Raw genomic sequence first — 19,273 nt, forward strand, 5'->3', positions numbered from 1 at the left:
ATAAATGATTAACGTATTAACTTTTCTACCTTATTTAGTTGTAACAATCCATTTGTAGGGTTTGTGTGTGTGTGTGTGTGTGTGTGTGTGCTATTACATATATTCAGTATTTGCCGCTACTATTGAAAATGCCATTCTTTGAAGTTTAGTCAATTATCGTCCTATGTGTTACATACCGCTCCACAAACACTGTGAGTGAACACAGTGCCAATAAATACAGTAAGAAGCAGCATTGTGAGCACTGGAAAGCAGAAACGCCTTCATTTTTCCTACGCGGTGATGGGCATTTGTATGTGAGTGTGGTCAATGTCCATCTAGAACAGCATGAGAGGAAGAAGAGGAGGAGGCGGGGCTTGCAGAGCGGGGACAGTATTTGACAGTTTGTCAAGGCGTAGCCGAGGAGACAGGGAGCATCCCACGCGAGACACCTCCCAGGCGGGCCCAGACTTCAGTCATTCCCACGTCCTTCTTTGTGATGAATTCTCAGAAACACGCATGAGCTTGTCTACCCCGCGTGGTTACAGTGTGTATTTTATGCCCTATCCCCTTTGAGATTCTCAAGAAACAGAAAAGGCTAGGCTACGAGAACTCGGGGATTTTTCCATTATGTATAAAACTTTTGAATAATGCATCAAAGATTCATTAAAATGAGAGGAAATGATGTATTTTAATGGTCCAGCCACAAACTACTGGAGGATAGCGAGTAACAAAGGCAGCAGTGAGGCCCGTGGCCCCCAGACCATGCCGGTTGCAGACAGATAATGAGCACCGCTGCTTGAAATCTGGAAATACATGGAAAGTTCCCTCTTGCTCCGTTTCCTAAGGAAAGCCATGATTCCCTTGAAATTACAGGAAATTACGAGGTCTGCAGGCCCTTTAAGTTTATTTTGGCAGACTTGGGTGGCATCTCTAATAAATTCAAACCTGGGTTGAAATATAAATCCAAAAATCCAAGTGTAGACTGGCGCTTGGCTTTGTGACCACGTAGTAAGGGTACCTATTGCCACAGGCACGGTGCATGATAAAACGACACTCAGCTGAGCAGCGCTCGGCCGTAAACATTTATTTTTGCTTAGTGGCCACTAGGTCAGCTGGGCAACGTGCTGATCGGAGCCAGGCCCGGGTGGGCTCACCTGGTGTTTGCACCCCACTGCAAGTGGGCGGGGTACCTCTTCTGCTCTGGATCAGCCTCGGCATGGGTTTGGGGCTTCAGCTGGGACAGCTGCTGTTTCAGCTCTGTGCTGGAAAGTGTCTTACTACCAGCAGGCTGGCCTGGACACGTTCTGAGCCTGGTGGCAGGGCTCCCAGCGGGGTAGTTAGGTGGGCAGTAAGGGAGAGTCACAGCTGATTCACCCAGCCTTCCTTTGCCATCTGTTAACCATGTCCGGAGGTAGGGAAACAGACTTCACCTCTCCATGGGGGCACTGTGCAGTCGCATCACACGGGGGGATGGGAGGGGTGACACTAGGAGAGGCTGTCCCAGGCCTGGAGCAAGGCATGGTTTCTTAGTAAATATTGTCTTGCCTAAAATCCACAGATAGGTAACCCACGGAGAGAATGGAAGTGACCCTATGAAAAATTCAATGCTGCATGTGAAAGTAGGTGAAGAACAGTGGGTGAGGAAGCAAAAGCTTACCGAAGCCTGCCCCCTGTTCCTGCCATGATCTAAGCTGGGAGTTGCCCAGCAAGGCAGTCAGGAAGCACCTTGGAACAGCCTGGTTCCAGTCTCCACAGCCCAGGCTAAAGGCTGCACTCACGGTGGCCACCACCCTTCTAGAGGCCCACACGGCGTTTCTTGCAGGCAATAAACTCTTGTCCCTAAGTCCCAAATGCTGTCACCATGTGGCTGGTAAGAGAATTTGATATTCTCTGAGTCATCTGCAATTGCTGCGACTTACCCTCTGCCTGGGTCTGTGCCCGTGTTAGCAGTACCTGACGCGTCAGTAGCTGGAAAGGCAGCACAGGTATTCCTGAAGCTCTCGGTGCTCGGCAACATCTGGACCACATGCCCACTCATTCCTGGCCTTGATGCTGACCTGCCATCGGTCACTCTGTGCATGTCAGGATGGCCCACGGACATCCTTGTGCATCTCTAGGTTTCTAAGAATTCATGCAGCTGCTCCCTCCTCCCACTGGCAGCACTGTTGGCTGGAGTCACTGCATAAGGTGTTGTCTAAGGAAAAGGTGGTTTCTGGGCTAACCAGGAGCCAGACCTTTAAAAAATGGAATCGATAGGCAAAGTCAACTCCTGGCAGCCTTTGAGCCTGATGCTCTGCTCCCTGCCGCTTGAAACACCTGGTCACCTTGAGCCGAGTACCTAAAAATCACGTCTACATTCAGTAAGATGAGGCTTGCCTTTTGTTTTCCCCACAGCAAGGGTTTGAGAGACAGAGATTCTGCAGCCTGCATTTTGCCTGGCTGCTTAACAGTAAGGCCCGATGTCAGAAGTGAACCCCGAGAACAGCCCCGCATGCCCAGGGCAGGGTGGCACCCGGCTTCCCAGTTCATTGATCTGTGGCACAGAGGTTTTGGCAGACCTGGTGGTGCCACCGAGCCCAGAGTCGGGGATGAGAGCTGTGGCCCAGTTTCACCAGAAGTCATCACCACCGTCTTAAAGCCTGCTTAAAGGCTAAAGGAAAACAAATCCTCCTCGAAGCCTGAGCCTGTTTTAAGATGTCTTTACATCTCAAATCCCCTGGGACGCCTTTGCTGTTATGTCATGTCCGTTCCTTGTTCCTAGGAGAAGCAGTGTATGTGTTTGCACTATGGGCAAGTGGCCCTCGGCCTCAGGGCCCCACTCTGAGCATGTGGGACTAAGGCGATTTTCTCCTGTGCTACCGAAGGTGTTTTGTTTTTTCTTCCCCTTTTCTCTCCTATTTAAAATTTCACCCCAACAGTCCTTTGCCTTGCTGGAATTAGAAATGTCTTGTGGGATAGGTGGTGTAGAGCTGAGCACGTCATTCACAAAAGTCCTGCCTGGTAGGGCTGGCACGGTGGGTCGACAGGCTAATCCTCCAGCGGCAAGCCTGGCATCCCGTATGGACACTGGTTCGTGTCCCAGCTGCTCCAGTTCTCTGCGTATGGTCTGGGCAAGCAGCAGAAGAAGACTCAAGTCCTTGGGCCTCTTCACCCACGTGGGAGACCCAGAAGAATCTTTTGGCTTTGGATTGGTTCCGCTTTAACTATTATAGTCATTTTGGGAGTGAACCAATGGATGGAAGATCTTTTTCTCTCGGTGTCTCTTTTTCTGTGTAAATCTTCCTTCTAAATAAAAACAAATAAATCTTTAACAGCAACAGCAAAAAAGTCTAGCTTGGAGACAGAAAAACAGAAGGTATTATTAAATTTGCTTCAGAATTGAAATATACATCTTTGGATATTTTCAAGTTTATTTGGCTGTCATAGCTCATTTGCTGTGGCCATTTTTTCAACATTTTATCTACTCAATAAACAGAAAAGCTAAATAATCTTTGCATTTGGGGTCGCACTTACAATATACAGAAGCACTTCCAAAGTTTGTGGGACGTGGGGTCAACACTGTGGTATAGCAAGTTAAGCTGTCACCTGTAATGCTGGCACACCATGTGGGTGCAGGTTCATGTCCCAGTTGCTCCACTCCCCATTCAGCTCCCTGCCAATGTGCCTAGGAGATAAGCAGAGGATGGCTCAAATTCTTGGGGCCCTGTACCTACATGAGAGACCCAATCTTTTGGCTTTAGGTCTGCTCAGTCCTGGCCACTACAACTGGAACAATCTCTCAATCTTCTCACCCTGTCTCTGTAACTTTGCCTTTCAGAAAGCTTAAGCAAAAAAAAAAATTAATTTAATGAGTAATGCAATTAAAATACAGATTTATTTTGGTGTTAAAAAAGTAAACCCATGCACAGGAGCTGAGGAGCCTGCAGGCGATGGCTGTGAAAGAACCAACAGCCTCAGATGAGAAACTGAGCCACGTGGGCATGGAAGCTAGCCGACGCTCTGGTTTGCACGTCCTGATGGCGGCCTGGGGAGTCCATGAAGCAGAGGTCCTAGCTGAGCCATGCCCAACACCTAAGATACTCGCTGTCTGATGATAAATGCTTGTTTTTCTAAGCTGCTAGGTTTTTGGAGTAATTGGTTACATGGCAATAAATAATAAATAATCATACAAATGGAGTTTAAAAAAAAGTAAACCCATACATACAAAAATCTTTGAAAAAGCATGGAAAAGGCATATTTTAAAAACATATTTTCAAAGCTTGTTTATACACAAAATAGCTTATCTCTTTTTTTAAAGATTTTTTCATTTCATTGGAAAGTCAGATATACAGAGAGGAGAGGAGACAGAGGAAGATCTTCCATCCACTGGTTCACTCCCCAAGCGACTTCAACAGCCAGAGCTGAGCCAATCCTAAGCCAGGGGCCCAGAGCCTCTTCCAGGTCTCCCATGTGGGTACAAGGTCCCAAGGCTTTGGGCCATCCTCTACTGCTTTCCAGGCCACTGCAGGGAGCTGTCTGGGAAATGGGGCAGCCGGAGTTAGAACCAGCACCCATATGGAATTTCAGCGCAAGCAAAGTGAGACTTTAACCACTAAGCTATTGCACTGGGCCCAAAATAAGCTTAACCTTTAATGCCATTTTCCCCACATACTTCTTGAAGTGCCCTTGTATCTCTTTTTTATTTGAGGTTTCCTTCCCACCAATCTTACAAAACATAGATCTTGTGTTTTATTAAAAATGGGTTGATTTTATTCTTTTGGACCTAGTACACATACTAAAATTTGAAAACTTATGAAAGATCAGAGTAACCTGAACATGTTAGATTTTCCCAGAAAAACACGTTCAATGGGAAAACGTGAAAAGGAAACAAGTTCCCGCTCAGCAGCACAGAGCTGCCTAAGGGTTACAGACAGCTTGAGTAGGCTGTCCAGAGTGACGAGGTGGTAGGGGCTGTTCTGACATGACTGGAGGTATTAGAGCAAGTAGCGTTGGCAGTCTCTGTAGAAAGTAGTGGTACCTGGGGCCTAGTGCAATGGCTCAAATGGCTCATCCTCCCCTCCAAGCACCCGGGTCCCAGATGGGCACCAGTTGGTGTCCCGACTGCTCCACTTCCCATCCAGCTTCCTGTTTGTGGCCTGGGAAAGCAGTGGAGGATGGCCCAAGTTCTGGGGACCCTGAACCGGTGAGGGACACCCAGAAGAAGCTCTTTGCTCCTGGCTTCAGATCAGCTCTGCCCCTGCTATTGCAGCTACCTGGGGAGTGAAGCAGCGGATGGAAGATCTTTCTCTCTGTCTTTGCTTCTCTCTGTAAATCTACCATTGCAATAATAATAGATAAATCTTTTAAAAATGAAATGGGGAATTCACAGCACCTCTAGAATTCAGTGCTGCTTTGTCTAGCATCTCAGTGAGTGCAAAGTGGAAGAGACCCTGCCTGATGCCAAGCTCTAAACTTGGCTCTCTTAACTTTAGCATTATTATTTATTCGTTTGTTTTGCAAGAGGAAACAAATCTCCCATTTGTTGTTGTGTTCCCCCAAGTGCCCACAGTAGCAGAAGCTGGACTGGGCCAAAGCTAGGAGCCAGAGTCCAGGAACGCCATCCCCGTGTCCTACATGGCGGCCAGGACGCGAGTACTTGAACCATCACCTGTTGCCTCCAAGGCAGTGACTAGCAGGAAGCTGAAAGCAGACCCAAACTAAGATTCAAACCTGGATATTCCCATGTTGGATGAGGGCATCCTAGGGGCTTCTTTGTCACCTCATACCTGACCCTGATCAAATTCTATCAATTTTTCTTCCAAAGCGCAAATCAAGTGTTGATCAGCCTGGTGTACAAATGGACAAGCTTGAGGTTCAGAGAATTTACAGACTGTTCTTGGCGAAAACCTGAGTCCAGCTGACTTGCAGCTCCCTGAGCTGATCACAGCCAAGCCTGTTGCCTGCTTCTCCCACCCTGCCCTGCCTCCCTGCCTCCCTGCCTCCCTGCTCAGGCTGGCCCAGCAGGGCAGGAGAGGGAAGCTAAAGTTTTCAGTCATTATAGAGTCTAACAATAGGTGGCAGTCACCACCTGTAACAGTCGCCTTGCCTGTGTTAGGTTAAGCTCTTCAACACCACCCATTTTGTTTGGGTCCCCCGCCCCCAGTCAAGGAACACTTAAGATGTCGCATCGGAGGCATTTCTGCAAAGTGCACTTGCCACCGGAATCCTGTGAAAGTCAAATACAAATGTCAAGGAGCGGAGGAGTTGCTCTTTGCAGTAATCGTGTTGGCACAGAGAACATCTTCTGCCTGCGTTTGAGGAGCCTGCCTGGGAGCCGCCTCTTGCCTTGTTTTGCTCTAGACTCACATAGTGACTAGGGGATACTCAAGAGGCCACACTGCAAATTTGCCATCTCAAAAGACAGTTGAAACAGACAGATGCACGGCAGGCCCTGCCTTTGTGCTATTCCCACAGCATCACCCCTGGTGCTGACTGCCTCGGACACCCCGAGTGCTGCAAGGCGTCTGCAGAACTTTGCGTCAGGATCTGGCTTCCTTGGACTTCTCGGGGAGGGTGGGAAGCTGTGATGCTGCTCTGAGTGAATGACATCAGAGGGCCCCTTTGCTTGGCTTTGGGCTTCTTTCAGATGACCCTATCTCTTTGGGTAGATCAGCTGTGTGTTTGGTTTGTGCTGGTTGCTGGACTAGGTGGCCTTAAAGTATTTTTCATATAACTTGAAGTTGACATAGACAAACTCTACCAGAGTGTTAGGAAATCCTTCAACATTGGGCCCTCCCCTCTCCACATGAAGCTGATTCTGTTCGCACAGTCAGGTAGTTGTGTTGGCTTGTGGCCTGGCAGCAAGTCACCAAATCATGCGTGTGTTCTGTCTGTTGGTGCCCAGGCTGCAGAGTGGCATGAACCTGCAGATATGCTTTGTCAACGACAGTGGCAGCGATAAAGACAGCGATGCTGACGACAGCAAGACCGAGACCAGCTTGGACACGCCCTTGTCTCCCATGGTGAGTCCTGACGCCTACCAGCCGGCGCCCAGTGGCCTGCCTTCCTCGGCTTTCAGCTGTTTTTCTGCTGTGAATCAGGAACAGACTTTGTGGAGGTGAAAAAACAAATGTCGCTTAGAATTGCATGCTCCTAAACTGGGACAATGATTGAAAGATCAGAGTTGAGACTTAAAAGAATATATAAGCTTTTTTAAAGTTAGCGATCACTTTCCTATGAAACCATAACAAATCAGATATGTTCCAAAACTTTATCAAGGGAAAAACATGCTGAGTACCGATTCCTACCCCCATATCAGGCTTCAAAGTAGGAGTTCCTTCCTTTCCTGCCTATTACAGAAGTTGCCTAACTAATCCCGGGTGTTTGTTGCAACAAGTCGCTCCTGTCTGTGAACAGTGTCTATATCATTTACCTGTTTGTTTTTTTTTTTAACCCAAGACCAGCAAGTAAAAAGTTGGATCCCTAAGAGCCTGTCTTCTCTGAGGTCCAGCCCAGTGCCTTTACCCTGCAATAAATATTTGGTTGTCTGGTCATTTTAGGAAGATTTTGAGACCAAGAATCAAACCAATGTCTCAGCTTTGTCATAAATATGACAGGTCTGTAAAGGTCCTTGGGAAATGCACATTATGGGGAAACTGCGTGGATTTAAAAAAAAAAATGTGGTACCCAAATCAGTATACTGTATTTTCCTGTTGCTTACCCTGTTGATTAGACTGCCCTTTCTGGTCATGCTAAAATCAAGAGTTTGTTGCACGTCATGTGGCTTGAGGTTCATCTGGATCCAATCCAGCATTGAGTTGGGGTGAGGGAGGGAATTCAGCCCCGGACAGGGTCTCAGGCATGTCCTCACTACTCTGGAAATGATGCTAGCTGGCATGGAGCACTCAGCCTGCTGTTTTGCTTGTTTTCCCTTTGCAGAGCAAGCAGAGCTCTTCCTATTCTGACAGGGACACTACTGAAGAGGAATCTGAATCCTTGGATGACATGGACTTCCTCACTAGGCAAAAGAAATTGCAGGCCGAAGCCAAAATGGCCCTCGCCATGGCCAAACCGATGGCCAAAATGCAAGTTGAAGTGGAAAAACAGAACAGGAAAAAGTCCCCCGTCGCTGATCTTGTAAGCAACACGAGCATCTGAGGGTTGCCAGTGGCTGACGCTGGCCCAGTCCCTTCCCGGAGTTATGCAAACCGGGGTTTCTCCAAGGCAATCTGTAAAAAGTACTGTAGTTGAGAAATAATGCAATGTGTTTCTTTCCCTTCCTATTGTATCTTCCACTTAAAGATACAGAAGCAACAGATTCCACAAAAGTAAACTTGATTCCTATCTGACATGTTCCTTACAGGCAATATCAGCTAACATGGGTGCCGAGAACCTCTTACTGGTGGCAGACTCCCACCTGCTCTAGTTCTCATTATGGCTGTCATAAGGGCAATGTCACACCATGAAGAAGAGCCCTGGGCTTTGGAGCATAGGTCCTGCTCTGCCATTGAGCTCCCTGGGGTTCTGGAGAGTTCAATAGGTCCCAGTTCTCTCGTCAGTCAAATAGAGAGAGCACCTGATGTCAGAACATGTCTGAGAATCCAGGCAGATGAAGCGCCGAAATCACACCCTACAGTGTTTGCAACTGGTATCAATTAGTAACTAGTAGCTTTAGCATTAATTTTATCCACATCATTGACATTCATTTGAGCTTTAATAATTGACTTAGATTCTCACAGCTGGTATTCCAGTCATAAGGCTTTTGATGCTAGTGGTGTGGCATTGTGGTCACAATAGCATGCAAGTAGTAGGTAATGGAGCAAGCCACAGCCTAGGAAGTCTTTTAAGCAAGCACAGGACCTAAATTGCAGTGGGTGGATGAGGGTGGGTCTCCTAAGGGGGAACTGGGTCTTGTGTTCAGTGTCCTTGCAGCTCTGCTCACGTTTCTTTTCCTCCCGTTTGTATCTTCAGCTGCCACACATGCCTCACATAAGTGAATGCTTGATGAAAAGGAGTTTAAAACCCACCGACCTGCGAGACATGACCATTGGGCAGCTACAGGTCATAGTCAATGATCTCCATTCCCAGATAGAAAGTAAGTGTGAGCAGTGCGTGAGGTGGGGTGAAGGAGCGGGCTGGTGCCACTGTCTTTGTTCGGCAATTCACTGGGTTCATCCTTTGCATTTCCGAAGAGAGGAAGAGAACCACAAGGCTCTTGTGTCGTTATTTAATAGTGAAATATTCAAAGACTTTGAGAGTTTTTTCAAGATCCAGGAAGGTTGCAGATCCTTTTTATGTCTCTTGAATACCCAGCTCCTAACAGTGTGCATGTATTTGACTCATAGCATCTGTTTATAGAACGTAATTCAGTAGTTACAAGTCCTTTATTATATAACTCTATCTACTGCTTTGTTGATGCCTTCATTGTCTTAGATATCGTCATCAACGTGAGTCGAATCAGACTAGGCCCATTTTGTGGGACCGGTATGTGACAATTGCGGGTGACAAAGGGGCCCCCTTTAGCCCCAGAGTGAGGAAGCACTTCTAGAAAAGACACCTGAAAAGGCTGTGAGTGTTGTTCACTGGAGGGGAGTGGTCCTGCAGAGAACAGGCAGTGTTGTTCCCTCGAGGGGAGTGGTCCTGCAGAGAACAGGCAGTTGCTCTGCATCGTGAAAGAGTATTTCCACCCAGGCAGTGTGGTTGGACCACCTGAACTTGCCATCACTCTAACCTCCAAAACGCAGGAGTCTGTTAACTCCTGTGGATTTACAGATTCAAAGGGAACCAAGAGGGGCCAGTACCATGGCATAGTAGCCTAAGTCTTTGCCCACAGTGCCATGTCTCACGTGGGTGTCAGTTTGTGTCCTGGCTGCTGTACCTCTAATCCAGCTCCTCGCTGCGGCCTGGAAAAGCATCATAGGATGGCTCAAGTCCTTCGGGCCCCGAGTCCACTTGGGAGATCCAGAGAAAGCTCCTTGCTCCTGACTCTGGATTGGCCCGGCTTAAGTCTCTGCAGCCATTTGAGGGGTGGACACTTTTCCCTCTGTGTCTCCTTTTCTGTGTAACTCAAGTAAAAGTAAAATGAATCTTTAAGAAAAAAGGTCATCCCAAAAGCATTCCAACAAATCAACCATAAGAAAGCATTTATGAGCCAATTTGAGAAATTTAAACCTTTACTGAATAACTTATTGAAGACTGATTTATTTTAGCTATGATGAAGATATTGTGGATTTGTGGTTGTTTGTTTAAAAAGTCCCTTTTAGAGATACATGCTAAAGCAGTTGTAGACAAAATGATATGATGTCCAGAATTTGGTTTACGTTTGCTCGCGGGAGGTTGTTTGGCCTAGCAGTTAGAACGTTGCGTGAGATCCGCGGCAGTCCTGTTGGGCAGCCTGTGAGCCAGATCTACAACTCAGATATCTAGGGTCCCTCTCGAGGTGGTGGTGGCCACATCCCCAGGACAGATGAGGAACTGCTGCGGGACCTGGTGGCAGAGCATCAGGCCAAACAGAGCCTGGACATGCTGGATCTCTGAGAGTGACCTGCCCACAGCACTCACGGCCTCCTGAGCTGGGCAAGGCAAGCAAGCAGAAGTTGGCTACAGCTGCCCTGACGACAGGCCAAGTAGTCATGCAGCTCCTCAGCATCCAGAGCCAGGGGCCTGGACACCAGGGAAGGCACCTGCAACAAATGGTGCAGATCAGGAGCCAGACCCGCTGTGTGCCAAGCGTGGGTTGCGGAACCAGGATCCCTCATGCCAGGAGCTGGTCATGTTCCTTCACACCTTGCACTAGAAAGGGCCAGGCTTTGAGTACTCTTCCCCCATGCCAGCCTGGGCACAGGATGACTGGCAAGAAGACTGAGGGCTGTGGCTATGGGGGGGTTGCCTCTCGGATTGGGTCAGGCGGCCCTCAGCGGGAGCTTGCCTTGTGGGCAGGCACTGTGTAGGAACGGGGTCGGGCTCTGCAGGAGTCTGCGTTTCACTGCTTCCTCTTCCTTCCTGTCCCTCCAGCTAGAGTTTGGGGACTTTCTGGTTTTTAAATATATATCCCCTTTTCTTAAAAAAAAAAAAAATCACCATCTTGTTTACCAGTGACCTTGACTGCTAGTCACCATCTTGTCAAATTGGTGACCCTTTCACCCCTGAGCCCCACAGAGGGAGGTGGACGATTCAGAATTATCCATGTGTTAGTCATTGTTGGAATTGGCTGAATCCATTAGAGATTCATTGAACTAGTCTCTGCTTTTCAAAGTGTTTGGATATTTCTGTAACAAAAACTTGAGAATTTCATTGGGGGTGGGAGGAGGAAATGAGATTCCTTCCCACTGAGATTTTTGTTATACAGGCACTTTAGTGTGTGGCAGTGTACACAGACAGCCGCACGGCCCGCTGTGGCAGGTAACACGCTTCCAGTAGGTTCAAAACAGATGTATTCAACTGAGCACATTCAGTGTTATTCTAAGATCAAGATAAGTGGCTTAGCATTTTAATGAAGAAACCTAGAATTCACGGGATTCTTCTCAATTTAGTTGAGAATTAATATTGTTGTTCCCTCCAGGACTAAAGAGATTTTCTGGTATTCTACCACTAAAACAATTTCTTTGAATTCTTAAATAATGAAATTGCTGTCTCAGAATAGATGCAATTGTAGACCTATTTGTATATAACTGTTCTCTTAAAGTTGAAAATTAGTCTCAACTCCAGGCAGGTAGCTGCATCATTTGAGGCTAGGACCTGTACAGGCACTAGCGTGGGGAGCCAGGCGTGGGGGAGAGGAGAGCAGAGGGGATGTCTTCTCTTCCTGGGTCCCAGCCCAGAGCCCCTGCTAGACCAGTGCCCTCCCCGTGCTTCGGACCCAGAAGCTTCAGTCCTTAGCTTCCCACATGACACACAAGTCAGGAAAGATACCCTCCCTTTTTCTTTAAAAAAAAAAAAATTTTTTTTTAAAAAGCAGAGTTGCAGAGGGAGGAGAGACAGAGAGCTCTTTTATCTGCTGACTCACTCCCCAAGTGACCACAGCGGCCAGAATTGTGCCAAGCCAAAGCCAGGGGCCTGGAACTCCATCCGGGCCTCCCTGTTTAGTTGGCGGGGCTTAAGTGTGTGGACCATCCTATGATATCTTCCTAGGCATCTTAGTAGGAAGCTGGATGGGAAGTGGAGCAGCCAAGTTTCAAAGCAGTGCTCTGATGGGAGCTGACATTCCAGTCAGCAGCTTCAGAGGCAGGAGACAAATTAACCCGATGTGCTGACTGTGACAAGATTCCATAGGCTTACAGCTACATATGTTCTACCCCTGATAAAAGTCAAAGGAATGTTTTCCTTGTCCCGAGATGCGTCTAGCTATTGCAGACCTCTGCCTCAGCCCTCTATCTCAGATTGGAGGACTCTTCCTTTCCGGCAGCCCACAAAACCCTTGCTACTTCCTGTGGGACGGCCTCTGCAGCTGGCATCCGCCCTGGTACCCGGGGACCGCTCTGATTCTGTGTGACAGGAGCATCCTGAGAGAAAAATGGGGAAACTTACTTTGATGTTCACATTTCTTCAAGACAGAATCGCCTACCTGCTTGTAACAAACTCTTTTTGTAGCAATTCACAGTGATTTTCCCCCTGAAAAAGGTAACGTAAATTAAAGATCCTTCTTATCTATTCCTTTTCTTTAGCACTTCTCGGATTCTCTATGCTGATCGTGTTTCTGCACTTGGTGACTTTTCCCCGGGCTTCGAGCTGGTGGGAGAAGTCGACATCTTTATGGAAAGGTCTTTGTGATTGTGTCTGGGTGCTTGACCTATTGTCCACGAACCACGCGTGACGGTGTTGTGTAGGTCACTGCTCCTGACCTGGCTGGGCTTTCTCTCCTTCATCGCAGGCTTGAATGAAGAGCTGGTGCAGCTACTGCTCATCCGCGACGAGCTGCACACGGAGCAGGACGCCATGCTGGTGGACATCGAGGACTGGACCAGGTTGGTGTGACCCCACGCCCACCTGACAGGGAAGAGCCAGGGGCGGGAATGAGCTCTGGAGAGCTTCATCCCTTACTTCCACGAATACTCCCTGAAGAGTGGCTGATGTCAGCTGTGTAGTCAGAGGGAGCCACAACTCCCCCTTGCCAAATGCATTGCCTTGGATTTTGAAATGGATGCACAAAAATTGTAGGTACTTATAGGGTGCCCTGAGATGTTTCAGCCCCTGGATAATGCTCGCATCAGGCTGAGCACACCTCCAGACTTTACTTCTAGCCAGCTGTAAATTGGTACCCGTTCACCAATCGTTGCTTTCCCTGGGCTATAACCACTCTTCTGCTGTCAGCTTGTATGAGATCAACCTTGTTAGGCTCCACATGAGTGAGCTCCTGCAGGTTTTGTCTGTCTATGCTTGGCGTATTTTGCTTTGCTTCTCGACAGCCATCCTGTCCTTCTGATGGACTGTCAGCGCGTTAGGAGTTCTTATATCCCCACCCGAGTCAGGTCAGCAGTTCCATCCCGGAGACCTTTACCCTGAAGGACTGCCCCATCCCCACCAGGGAGTTGGCCCTAAGCCGGTCAGGGTTGGCCTGTTCCCAGTCTGTGAGTGCCACGTGGCGGTGTCACAAAGCAGGACCAGCTGTTCTGCAACCCAGCTCCTGAGCATCTCTGCCATGCCCAGAAGGCGCTCCCCTGGCATCTCTCCACAGTCCCATCACCACCAGATTGTTCTCACCGGGAAACTCCAGGACTTGACTTTCTAGCTGGGCTCGGCTCCAGTCACCTCTCTTTATAGAGGGGAAGAATGCAAGCAAGCTTATGCCAGCCAGGCACCTGCATTCCTTAGTAGGAAGTCTCATCACGTATGTGCACTGTGTGTCATGTGTGCACTATAAAGCATGTGTATGACAAACGCTGTGACTAGTCTTAGGTTTGTATTTGCTGTGGCACCGTTTTTGAGACAGAAGACAAGAGCAAGCATTTGCCTGGAGGTTAGGAGACCTGCTTCGCGCATCACGGGGGCTGGCTTCAGCTCCTCACTCTCTCTAAGAGACAGCCGATGGTGACCGGGCAGGGCCCTGCCAGCCACATGGGAGGCACGGGTTGAGTTCCCAGCTGTCACCTTTGGCCTAGCCCAGACCTGGCCGTTGGGGGGGATGGTGAACCAATAGTTGGGAGCGCTCTCTGTTTCTTGACTAATAAAAAAGCAGACAAACAAGCAAAACTGTTAATAAGGGTAATCATTGCTGTCAACCCCCAAAACCACACTCAGAGAGTAAAAATCTTGGCAAGGGATGCCAGAACACTGCTTATCACCACAACATACAGAAGCATCGCTGAGCAGCTCAAAGCGGGGGGTTGATGGTGTGCTGGACACAGGGGACGGCGATTCAGTGAGAACACTGGATAAAGACGGTGCTGAGGGCGTGGTGTTAGAAAAAATAGGGAGCAAAATAGATGCAGCAGAACTGTTGTGTTTAGCCTTTTGATCCATAAGAATCATAATATGCTTGAACTATCACATAGTCGCTCGCCACAAAACGGGGTGGGGAGAGACCACAGCCAGAAGGCCCCTTCATCCTCTCCATGAGCATCAGCCTGCATGTGAAACACGCCAGTCACAGCAACACCCAACAGTACTACTGCCATCTACAGACATATCTGGGCGTTGCACCAAAGATAGCTGTAAAGCAGATTCCACTAACACATGTGCACACGGATCATGAGTTCATGGGAAATCAGTCGAGAGAGATAGACAACCAGGAACAAAGTGGCCTGAAAAAGCGTAGAGCGCTGCAGTTTCCCTGCGGCAGCAGAGAGCTCTCTCCGCCCTCTGAGCAGGGGCTGGCCTTTCTCGTTAAGGCAGACACTGGGAGCTCCTTCTCTCCCACAGACTGTGGGGCTCCTGTGTAGGTTTGCAGGACTAGGGTAAAAAGGAGAGGAGTCACACATTTACGTACTTACAGTAGAGAGCCCGAGGGGGTGCTGCCGTCTGCTGCTTCACTTGCCAGATTCCTGTAGCGGCTGCAGCCTGGAGCTGGTTCTGAGGGGTCTTAGCATGAAGCCACAGTCAGGAGCGGGGCTTCGGAGTCGAACGGAGGTGCTCTGGTGTGGAACGCAGTGTCTTTACCTCTAGGCTAAGCACCTATCCCAGGAGTCACATTTTTTTTAAGATTTACTTATTTTTATTGGAAAGGCAAATATACAGAGAGGAGGAGAGACAGAGAGGAAGAACTTCCTTCTAATGGTTCACTCCCCAAGCAGCCACAACGGCTGGAGCTGAGCCTGTCCGAAGCCAGGAGCTTCTTCCAGTCTCCCATGTGGGTGCAGGGTCCCAAGGCTTTGGGCCGTCCTCGATTGCTTTCCCAGGCCACAGGCAGGGAGCTGGATGGGAAGCGGGGCTGCTGGTATTAGAACCGGCATCCTTATGGGATCCTGGTACATTCAAGGCAAGGACTTTAAATGCTACGCTATCGTGCTGGGCCCTCACATTTTTTTTTCTTTTTTGTAAAAAGTTGTTTATTTTTATTGGAAAGTCAGATTTACAGAGAGGAGGAGAGACAGAGAGGAAGATCTTCCATCTGCTGATTCATTCCCCAAATGGCAACAATGGCCAGAGTTGAGCCAATCCAAAGCCAGGAGCTTCTTCCAGGTCTCCCACACGGGTGCAGGGTCCCAAGGCTTTGACCTGTCCTCAACTGCTTTGCCAGGCCACAAGCAGGGAAAGGGAAGTGGGGCCACTAGGATTACAAAGAGTGAGGACTTCAGCCACTAGGCTACCGTGCCAGCCTAGGAACCACAAATTTAAAAGTGCTTATGGAACCCTTTCAATTCGAGCAGTCCTACCCTTGTAGGGCATGATCCGTCTACAAGAGCCTTGGTTTGGTGGAGAGAAACTTGTGTTTCTTACTTGTGTTTCTTGTGCTTGCTTCAGAAGTTACTGGATGGTGGTGGGAGGGGCAAGGACACTTTCCTCAAGGTGGCGTTCAGGCTTCCTACAGGCACATGGCGGAAGTCTGAGAGGCTGGCAGTTGGGACTGCTGGGAAGCTTGCTTCACCTCTCCCCATTTCCTGTCCCGCTCCTTCCAGTGCAGGTGTCAGGGCACATCAGAGCTGTCTTCTTTTGAGGTCACTTGGGGAACTGTGTTAACTACTGATGCTTGGGTCCCACCCACTAGAGATTCTGGTGCAGTTGCGGGAGTGGAAGGAAAGCGATGTCCCGGTTTTTCAGCGCTCCCAGCTTATTTCAGCATACAGATTGGAGAACCCTCCGGAGAAGCACTGCAGTCCCCCCCAGACCTCCCTTGCTGGCTGTCATACTCCCATGTGACGTGTTCCCAGTGTGGGAATCCTCACTCCTCCACCTCAGCAGGTGGCACGGGTGTCCCTCACCCTTTATCCAGAAGGATGACCCTGCACTCAGACACCTGCTCCGAAACTGCCCCCAAGCCATCCCATGTTGCTGAGTGCTACAGACACCTGCAGGTGTCCCACGAGCCAGACCTTGAAACCAAGACCACATTAAGACCCTCTGTTCTGTATTCTCACCCTCAGACTGGGTTCTGTGTGTCTGCCCTTCTGACTGTCCATCCCTGAAAACAGGGATGGCACTACATTTTATTCACTCCTGTGTCCCCAGAGCTTCTAAGACAAACAGTAGGTCCTCAAGAACAAGCTTTGATTAAAAACAAACAACAACAACAACAAAACGATTGGGAGCTGAGCAAAGTAAGTCTTATTAGGACTTTGATGTAAATTACCAATGAGAACCTTTTAGTTTTATGAACCAAAATCCGTCTTCCCGTTTGTTTAAAGTTTTAATGAAATTTTCCTTTTTCTGTATGTCTCAGAGTAACACTCAATTCTTAATAATCTCCGAGCTGTTTGCTGAGAGAGCTCTTCCTTCTCGAAGCCCTTTGATGTTTCTGTGGGTGTGTCTGCACGCACACAGCACATTTTCAAGCACGTAGACTATAATAAGCTGCAGTGGAATCGTGGCCCACTGAGTAGCAGAGTATTTACTGTGCTGAATTGGCTGCGGGCCGAGAAGGACCAAGGCTCATTGCTCCACAGCAGCAGGGCGATGAGACGATCTCTACCAGGATGACTGGGGAGTAGAGAGCGGATGATGTTTTTTCACAAGTTTGTTATGGTTGGATGATTGTCACCGTCGAATAGGGGCTGCTCAGTGTGGCAGAGACACTTGTCACTTCCCTATTTCCGAAAGTGTGGTTTGTCTTCCCTCGGCCGTAGATAGGAGACATTGTGCCTGAAACCAACGACGTCACTGATACCCAAGTCCAGGCTCAGACCAGCAGTTTCTAAACCCTGATGGCCACTGGAAACTACAGCCTTGGGTGTTTGTCTCTTGCCTAATTTACCATTTCCTAAGGTTCTGCTTCAGAACCATTGTCTGTTGCAGTCACCACACCCCTGTCCTCTCTAGAAAGGACAAGTGTTGTGAACAGCATAGCCATTCGTCCCCTTCTGGCCCCCCGTCCGGCTGCTGGGAGGCCTCGACTTTGGGTTCACAGCAGACTTGGGCAAATGAGACTTCACTCCAACCACGCCGTCATGATCACGCCCATAGGATGAACTGGATGGCGGGGGAACTCGGGCATACTTGGGGAATCTTTGCAATCTCTCCATTAGTGAGAGATTGGCTTTCGTAAGAGGGAGTTCAGCTATAGGGCCCAGACTCTGCTAGAACCTCGGTGAATAACTTTGTCCATGCACGGGCAGGTGAGAAGCGGTCACCAGCTGTTTCGCTCCCAACTCCTTGTTTTGACTTTCTGTGCAACCTTTATTTTCTCTCTGCTGTCTTGCTGTTTGTCTGCTTGTCATCTCTCATTGGAGCACAGGACTCACCAGAACAGGGACCTCCTTATCTTGCCCACTATCAAATCCTCAGCCCATGGGCCGGGCTTCTAGAAAGCACAGTCAAATGTTTGTGCAGAAAAGTCTGCTGGACACTGAGTCTCTCTTCACGTTAAACACACCATTTCCCTTTCAAAGACAGTGACATCTGTAGGTCTCGGGTTATTCCAGGGGCTCACTCAGGACAAAGTGTTGTCTAACAGTTAAAGGGGTAGGTAGTGTGGGTGAAGGATGGCTCTTGATCCTCACGCATTCCCCGAGAGCCGCTCCGTGTGCAGGAGGATGTTGCTGCTGCCGACAGGCCAGTGGTTCGGTTCTTCCTTCCTCACCCTAAGTGACTGTGTGGTTCATTTTACAGACATGCTGAAAGTCAGCAGAAGCACCTGGCAGAGAAGATGCCCACAAAGTGAAAAGAAGCCACCGGGCCGGAGGACACGCTAGAATTCATTTTGCTTCTGTGGTTGTAAAAATGCTGTGCTAAGGTGGCACGGAAACAGTTACCAGTGTTAGTCGTTGATGATGTCTGAAGCTTCATGTCCAGTGTTTGGCCTTCGCTTCTTAATTTATTTTCCTTTTTTACTCGTGCCACTTAATATCAGGCATTTTAATAAAATATTGTTACAAAAAATGTATAGTACTTACACCATCACCAACCATGGTTATTCAAGGAGGGTAGTTTTATTTTCATTTGTTTTAGAGGTTTTCAGTTGGAGCAGTATTTTACCAGTGACCACTTTCATTCTTCACTGTAGTTTTAAAGAAGAACTGTAAATGACGGTGCTATACAAGTCAAAAAGAAAAAAAAAAAAACATGCCTGCCTCGTAGTGAAGTCGTAGCTCTCCGTAATATATATTTTAATCAGTTTTCAACATTTTGTGAATGTTGACTACCTGAAGTTCATTTTTAGATGTGCTATTAACATTCTGTTGGATTCAGAGGGTTCCTTGAAAGTTTTATGTATAAATATGTAAAATAAAAATTAAAACTTTGTTTCATATGATACATCTTTTTGCTTACTAGCAAAGCCTGTGTTTGATACTCTCCCTCACTCTTCACTCCCCCTTCAAACCAAGCCCTGTCTGTGTGCGTGCGTGACTCCGGGGGGCCAAAGATGTGTTTGTGTGTGTGTGTGTGTGTGTGTGTGTGGATACACACTTGTATATGTGAGAGATCAGCGTCCAGTCTCGCATTTATTTCTGCTCAAAGACACGTGTCATGTGTTTGTTGCTAAAAGTATTCCATAACTTTATCCTCTTTTCACGTTAAAACAGGATAGTTTTCTTCTCAGAAGTACAGACTGTGGCCCAGTTCCTCCGGCGGTGTATTCAGTGAAAGGAATCCTGTACACAGAGTGGAAGTTAAAAGAGGTCAGAGCAGTTTGCTAGAGTTCTTTTTCTTAATTCTCCTGTGTCTAGCTGTGTGTCACTCTGAACTTCTCTTTAAAAAGTACATTACCAATGTGAAACTTTAGCAG

At 48.2% G+C, this 19,273-nt stretch overlaps 1 protein-coding gene across 9 annotated transcripts in view; it reads left to right on the forward strand.

Annotated features, from left to right (window-relative positions):
• Positions 1-18,799, forward strand: part of LOC121152692 (IQCJ-SCHIP1 readthrough transcript protein) — a 694,065-nt gene extending 675,266 nt beyond the window's left edge. For 6 of the 9 annotated variants that reach the window (XM_040974870.1, XM_040974871.1, XM_040974872.1 and 3 more), the window contains 5 exons: positions 6,863-6,980; positions 7,897-8,094; positions 8,929-9,052; positions 12,827-12,920; positions 18,157-18,799. In XM_040974870.1, coding sequence (XP_040830804.1) covers positions 6,863-6,980; positions 7,897-8,094; positions 8,929-9,052; positions 12,827-12,920; positions 18,157-18,208 — 586 coding nt within the window. In that variant the 3' untranslated portion in view covers positions 18,209-18,799. The remainder of the gene's footprint in view (positions 1-6,862; positions 6,981-7,896; positions 8,095-8,928; positions 9,053-12,826; positions 12,921-18,156) is intronic. The other 3 variants (XM_040974873.1, XM_040974879.1, XM_040974874.1) reach the window with 2 other exon arrangements.
• The last annotated feature ends 474 nt before the right edge of the window (positions 18,800-19,273 follow it).

Source organism: Ochotona curzoniae, unplaced genomic scaffold (genome assembly GCF_017591425.1).
Source record: "Ochotona curzoniae isolate NIBS_2020 unplaced genomic scaffold, NIBS_Ocur_1.0 contig_2599, whole genome shotgun sequence".
NCBI lineage: Eukaryota > Metazoa > Chordata > Mammalia > Lagomorpha > Ochotonidae > Ochotona > Ochotona curzoniae.